This window comes from Thalassophryne amazonica, chromosome 21, assembly GCF_902500255.1.
Source record: "Thalassophryne amazonica chromosome 21, fThaAma1.1, whole genome shotgun sequence".
Lineage (NCBI taxonomy): Eukaryota > Metazoa > Chordata > Actinopteri > Batrachoidiformes > Batrachoididae > Thalassophryne > Thalassophryne amazonica.
The window spans coordinates 590,300-598,035 of record NC_047123.1 but is presented as its reverse complement, the minus strand read 5'-3'; the positions used below and the strand labels follow the sequence as shown (position 1 = coordinate 598,035).

The 7,736-nt window shown below is 41.1% G+C and overlaps 1 protein-coding gene across 1 annotated transcript in view; it reads right to left on the bottom strand.

The window, feature by feature from the left end:
- Nucleotides 1-519: 519 nt before the first annotated feature.
- The window catches only part of stxbp6l (syntaxin binding protein 6 (amisyn), like), a 63,380-nt gene continuing 56,163 nt past the window's right edge, over nucleotides 520-7,736 (bottom strand). The window contains exon 7 of the mRNA XM_034162354.1: nucleotides 520-641. Coding sequence (XP_034018245.1) covers nucleotides 618-641 — 24 coding nt within the window. The 3' untranslated portion in view covers nucleotides 520-617. The remainder of the gene's footprint in view (nucleotides 642-7,736) is intronic.

Sequence of the window (7,736 nt, the reverse complement as noted above, 5' to 3'; positions counted from 1 at the left end):
GCAAAAAAACCAACAAAAAAAAACAGAATTAATGTGCAATTTGGATCTTTTTTCCTTTGCTGTGACGACGTCATTTTACACGCCACTTTATATTTTTGAAAGTTTTCACAAAACTATGCAAATTCATTTGTTGAATAAAATTAATCTTTTCCACTGATCTTTTCACAGCAAATCAAACCACATCGGTGTGGGTTCATAGCCGGGTTCGAGCCATTTGAGGAAAGACACCAAACAGCTCCTGCTGTCTTTCACTTAAAAACAAAACACATTCATTCTTGGAGACTTTTTCAGTTGTGCATATTAAAAAAAAAAAAAAATCCACAGATACTTACTTGTTAATTTCACAGCTGCTGTGAACAAATGGAAAAACATTATCCAGTAAGTCTTTTTTTGCTTGTTTGTTTTAAGAAGAGCAGACATGAGCTGTCAGTCAACATTTTGCTTCACACTTTCCCCAACCAATCAGCTGGAGGCAAAAGCACTGGGGTCAAAGATCACACAATTTTGTACAGTTAGCTACATCAGCCGCCCTCCAGCGTTCTCAGCAGTTAGTGTGCATGTTAGAAGAACCATCTCCAAGGTCCTGAACGACTCCAGACGTCCTCTTCCAACACGTCTTATTTTGAATGCTTGAGGGCCAGCTGCATGACAAAAGCAAAATGTTGGAAACGTTATCAAGAGACGACAAGCTAAAAAACGTTACATGAAATTATGCAGGTTCTATTACACGTGAGCCATAATGTTGTGTATCACTGCTGTAAAACGTAGAGGTTAGCTGTTGCGTTGTGTACGCATAGAGGTGGTTTGCTGTAGTGTTACACGCTGTAATTCATTAATTTTCTGCTGCTTATGCAGGCCCGGGTGGCAGCAGACTTTGCAGCTCATCCCAAACTTCCTTGTCCTCAGTCATGTCTTCTAACTCCTGCTGGGGGATCCCAATCTAACTGGAAGATGTAATCCGTACAGGGTGTCCTGGGTTGTCCTCGGCGCCTTCACCTACTTGAATTTGGTTGGAAAAGCTCCCAAGTAAAATGACCAAATCACCTGAGTTTCTCACCCCGTCCCCGAGTTTAAGTCCAGATACCCCATTTCCACAGTTTGTATCTGTGGTCTTGTTCTTTCAGTTCACACCCAAAGTTCATGCCTGTAAGTGAGGATAGGAGCGTAAATCGAGAGCCCTGGTTTTTTTGGTTCAGCTCTTTCTTGACCATAACAGTCTGCTACAGCATCCACAGGACCTCAGGCACAGCGCTGATCTGTCTGACCCCCCCCCCCCATTCATGAACAAGACCCTGAGATACTTGGGACAATAACTCTCCCCTGAGCCATGTTATATGAATGAAGATGTGTCACCAATGTAAAGCCGTCAGATATATAATAATCAGCATTTTGTCAGAAGTGTGTTGTTGAGCAAAGGCTGTGAATACTTATGGACTCGTGATTTCTTAGTTTTTTTTTTTTTTATAATCTTTCTTCATGTTGTCATTATGGAATGTTGTGTGTAGAATTTTGAGGGGAAAAGTGAATTCACCCATTTTGGAATAAGGCTGCAGCATAAAATGTGGAAAAAGTAAAGCACTGAATACTTTCTGGATGCTCTGTAAGAGATTCACGAGGGTCTTAGTAGTTGTTCTGGCGACTTTAGAAACACATCTCACTAGTTCTTTCAATTCCTCGGCCAGTCTTGTTCTGTTCTGTGGGTCTCCCTTTGAATTTCTTGCTGATTCTTCTGGCTCCAGCTCTTGAAACACTGTGATAACATCAGCAGTTCTTTTTCTCGAGTCTAAACTGATATCTTTAGATGTTTTCTCAGTGACGGATCAAACCCTGACTGAAGTTTGTATACTGCATGTACATTGGAGGATACCCCTCAGTTGGAACGTTAATTTAAAGTTTGGCACATTACAAAGTTAAAAAAGTTACACAGATGATGAAAAATGATTCAAAGTGCAAAAGCAAAAATCAAACAGCAGGGTCAGAGGTCACAGGTTGAAACCACGAGAGCTGACTTGGAAAACATGAACACAGAAACCAAGAAGGTTTAAGTAGACTGGGAGCTGATTACAACTGACTGCAGGTGCACTGATGGCTGAACGAGTTCAGGTGCAAGTGCAAACAGGAAGACAGAAGACTGTGTCAAAGTAAAACAGGAAGTGGGGTGAAACTGACAAACTAGTAGAATAAAACCAAAGCAGGACATTTAGAAATGAACCTAAACCTCAATAAAACTTAGAAACAAGAATCAAACCACAGACACACTTAAAAAATAAACCTGTGAGTGCAGCAACGCTGATTCACAGGTTTAGCACGTCAACGTTCTTTGCACTCAACACAAAATGTCAGAAAATAAAAGACTGGAATCCAGAATTTTTCTTTTTGTCTATTTACTTATAAACTTAACTAAAGTAGGTGTGGGTTAAAAGACCGCGTTGCTCCAAGGTCTAGTGGCTCCTGACTGCTCCGTGGCATTCGTGCGCTTTTATAGAAAATCAAACAGCCAATCAAATTAAATTATTAGTCAAATATTAACCCTTATTTTTACACGACACATGCAACACAGAGTTTCTCCAGTCTAGTGAATAGAAAGGAAACTTCAATAATCTCAATATGAATAGAAAGTTATTGTTCAGGTCAACATATTATCACTTCCACAGAAATGGCAACAACAAAACCAAAACTAAAAAAGGACAAGCCTAGAAACAATTACTACAACAAACAACACAAACCTAACTTAAACTGGAATTACTTTAGAATAAATGCAAAACTGAGAACCACTAGATACTAAAAACAAAACCAGACAGCAACAGACAGCAGGGACATGAAGCACAACAGGGTTTTTTGGCAGGTCGCTCAGGACCCCACCCTGCAGGAAGTGCTGTGGGTAATGTGTTGCCTAGGGTTTATGTGCTGCCCTGACCTACCGGAGAATTGGCAAGACAGCTGCCACCAGGACCATGACCCCTCACTTGTCTGTCATGATTAATGAGTTGGGCAAGGCAATACATTCTCAAACTGCTTTAACCACTTGAACTCAGACGCAAGTTGGATAACATTTTGGAGCAAATGCACGCCTTGTAAAGGAAGATGTCGGAGACCAGGGAATACTCATAAATTGGATCTGGTTGTTCATGAGAGCTGCAAATGTGTTTTCACTGCTCAACAATAAACATGGCAGGCTTATCAGCCTCTGAAAGGCAAAACTCCCCACTGTTTTCGTCCAGAAGAATTTCTACGGCCTTGGTGAACCATTCGGCTACCTTCTTATCTTTCTGCAACTCCAGCACACATGGACAGAAACTGACAAACTTAACTCACTTGCCACTCACACATGGACAGAGACTGATACGCATGCTCCCCCCCCCTCGTCTTCCTGTCCTCATCCCGGCCCCCGCTTACGCCACTCCCTTCCCCCTCCGGGGTGCAGCGCAGTTTTACTTGCTGCAGCTCCCCGTTCCCTCCAAGCTGGCTGGCTGCGCGACCATGTGTTGCTGCAGCTGCCCCACACTCACATTTCCTCAATTCGGATAACAGACTGCTTCAAAGTTTAGTGTACATAAACAATCAAGTGTATATGTGCGGTTGTTTTAATTCTGATGTGTGCCATTATTACGTTCAACGAGTAATAATTGTAGATTAATTGCTGTATATTTGTCTGAGGTAATTGGGTGTGAAATGAATTGACCTTTTAGGGGTCAATAAAGTTGTTTGAAGTCTGAAGGGACATGAACCACGGCAGGGACATAAACCAAAGCAGGGACATGAACCACAACAGGGGGGCTGATATTTCTGTTCTCCACCTGAAGGTGCTTTACAAGGCAGGAGCTGTAACCATCACCGAGCTGCCGGCTTAGACACATGCTCATTGAACGAAAAATAGGAGAGAGAGAGATCATGAAGATCGGGCCTGGAATGAGTCACACTGATTCATCCAGCAGCAAGTTAAACATCAATCATTCCCAAAAGCCCTGTGTAGCAGTTTGTACTTTGCTCTCTTGTGTGTTGTGTTGTTTGACTCCTCCCACTCACTCTCCTCAGGACGCAAGCTCACAGTCTCTGGCATGGGAGGCAGACACTCCAACCAGAAGGCCAAAAACCCGCTCCTGTGGCCAGAGGTTTACGGACTACCACATGCACAGCGAGTCCTGCTGGCCTCCATCACACTTGCATCAATTCTTCATTTGTTCCATCAAACACTGTTTATTCTCCAAACTAATTTGCTGCACATTCTGCCATATGGTTGACAATAAAAATCACAACTAACTAGATAGATAATTTATTGTCATTGCATATACAGTAACAAATCAAATCAATTTTATTTATATAGCGCCAAATCACAACAAACAGTCACCCAAAGGCGCTTTATATTGTAAGGCAAAAGCCATACAATAATTACAGAAAAACCCCAACGGTCAAAACGACCCCCTGTGAGCAAGCACTTGGCGACAGTGGGAAGGAAAAACTCCCTTTTAACAGGAAGAAACCTCCAGCAGAACCAGGCTCAGGGAGGGCAGTCTTCTGCTGGGACTGGTTGGGGCTGAGGGAGAGAACCAGGAAAAAGACATGCTGTGGAGGGGAGCAGAGATCGATCACTAATGATTAAATGCAGAGTGGTGCATATAGAGCAAAAAGAGAAAGAAACACTCAGTGCACTATGGGAACCCCCCAGCAGTCTAAGTCTATAGCAGCATAACTAAGGGATGGTTCAGGGTCACCTGATCCAGCCCCAACTATAAGCTTTAGCAAAAAGGAAAGTTTTAAGCCTAATCTTAAAAGTAGAGAGGGTGTCTGTCTCCCTGATCTGAATTGGGAGCTGGTTCCACAGGAGAGGAGCCTGAAAGCTGAAGGCTCTGCCTCCCATTCTACTCTTACAAACCCTAGGAACTACAAGTAAGCCTGCAGTCTGAGAGCGAAGCGCTCTATTGGGGTGATATGGTACTACGAGGTCCCTAAGATAAGATGGGACCTGATTATTCAAAATCTTATAAGTAAGAAGAAGAATTTTAAATTCTATTCTAGAATTAACAGGAAGCCAATGAAGAGAGGCCAATATGGGTGAGATATGCGCTCTCCTTCTAGTCCCTGTCAGTTCTCTAGCTGCAGCATTTTGAATCAACTGAAGGCTTAACTGAAGACTTTTAGGACAACCTGATAATAATGAATTACAATAGTCCAGCCTAGAAGAAATAAATGCATGAAATAGTTTTTCAGCATCACTTTGAGACAAGACCTTTCTAATTTTAGAGATATTGCATAAATGCAAAAAAGCAGTCCTACATATTTGTTTAATATGTGCTTTGAATGACATATCCTGATCAAAAATGACTCCAAGATTTCTCACAGTATTACTAGAGGTCAGGGTAATGCCATCCAGAGTAAGGATCTGGTTAGACACCATGTTTCTAAGATTTGTGGGGCCAAGTACAATAACTTCAGTTTTATCTGAATTTAAAAGCAGGAAATTAGAGGTCATCCATGTCTTTATGTCTGTAAGACATTCCTGCAGTTTAACTAATTGGTGCGTGTCCTCTGGCTTCATGGATAGATAAAGCTGGGTATCATCTGCGTAACATTGAAAAAGTTAAGCAAAGCTTTCTAACAATACTGCCTAAGGGAAGCATGTATAAAGTGAATAAAATTGGTCCTAGCACAGAACCTTGTGGAACTCCATAATTAACCTTAGTCAACAGTATCAAAAGCAGCACTGAGGTCTAACAGAACAAGCACAGAGATAAGTCCACTGTCTGAGGCCATAAGAAGATCATTTGTAACCTTCACTAATGCTGTTTCTGTACTATGATGAATTCTAAAACCTGACTGAAACTCTTCAAATAGACCATTCCTCTGCAGATGATCAGTTAGCTGTTTTACAACTACCCTTTCAAGAATGTTTGAGAGAAAAGGAAGGTTGGAGATTGGCCTATAATTAGCTAAGATAGCTGGGTCAAGTGATGGCTGTTTAAGTAATGGTTTAATTACTGCCACCTTAAAGGCCTGTGGTACATAGCCAACTAATAAAGATAGATTGATCATATTTAAGATCGAAGCATTAATTAATGGTAGGGCTTCCTTGAGCAGCCTGGTAGGAATGGGGTCTAATAGACATGTTGATGGTTTGGAGGAAGTAACTAATGAAAATAACTCAGAACAATCAGAGAGAAAGAGTCTAACCAAATACCAGCATTACTGAAAGCAGCCAAAGATAACGATATGTCTTTGGGATGGTTATGAGTAATTTTTTCTCTAATAGTTCAAATTTTATTAGCAAAGAAAATCATGAAGTCATTACTAGTTAAAGTTAAAGGAATACTCGCCTCAATAGAGCTCTGACTCTTTGTCAGCCTGGCTACAGTGCTGAAAAGAAACCTGGGGTTGTTCTTAGTTTCTTCAAATAGTGATGAGTAGTAAGATGTCCTAGCTTTACGGAGCGCTTTTTTATAGAGCAACAGACTCTTTTTCCAGGCTAAATGAAGATCTTCTAAATTAGTGAGACACCATTTCCTCTCCAGTTTACGGGTTATCTGCTTTAAGCTGCGAGTTTGTGAGTTATACCACGGAGTCAGGCACTTCTGATTTAAGGCTCTCTTTTTCAGAGGAGCTACAGCATCCAAAGTTGTGCTCAATGAGGATGTAAAGCTATTGACGAGATAATCTATCTCACTCACAGAGTTTAGGTAGCTACTCTGCACTGTGTTAGTATATGGCATTGAAGAACATAACAAAGAAGGAATCATATCCTTAAACCTAGTTACAGCGCTTTCAGAAAGACTTCTACTGTAATGAAACTTATTCCCCACTGCTGGGTAGTCCATTAAAGTAAATGTAAATGTTATTAAGAAATGATCAGACAACAGGGGTTTTTCAGGGAATACTGTTAAGTCTTCAATTTCTATGCCATATGTCAGAACAAGATCTAAAGTATGATTAAAGTGATGGGTGGACTCATTTACATTTTGAGCAAAGCCAATCGAGTCTAACAATAGATTAAATGCAGTGTTGAGGCTGTCATTCTCAGCATCTATGTGGATGTTAAAATCACCACTATAATTATCTTATCTGAGCTAAGCACTAAGTCAGACAAAAGGTCCGAAAATTCACAGAGAAACTCACAGTAACGACCAGGAGGACGATAGATAACAACAAATAAAACTGGTTTTTGGGACTTTCAATTTGGATGGACAAGACTAAGAGTCAAGCTTTCAAATGAATTAAAGCTCTGTCTGGGTTTTTGATTAATTAATAAGCTGGAATGGAAGATTGCTGCTAATCCTCCGCCCCGGCCCGTGCTACGAGCGTTCTGGCAGTTAGTGTGACTCGGGGGTGTTGACTCATTTAAACTAACATATTCATCCTGCTGTAACCAGGTTTCTGTTAGGCAGAATAAATCAATATGTTGATCAATTATTATATCATTTACTAACAGGGACTTAGAAGAGTGAGATCTAATGTTTAATAGACCACATTTAACTGTTTTAGTCTGTGGTGCAGTTGAAGGTGCTATATTATTTTTCTTTTTGAATTTTTATGCTTAAATACATTTTTGCTGGTTATTGGTGGTCTGGGAGCAGGCACCGTCTCTACGGGGATGGGGTAATGAGGGGATGGCAGGGGGAGAGAAGCTGCAGAGAGGTGTGTAAGACCACAGCTCTGCTTCCTGGTCCCAACCCTGGATAGTCACGGTTTGGAGGGTATAATAAAATTGGCAAGATTTCTAGAGATGAGAGCTGCTCCATCCAAAG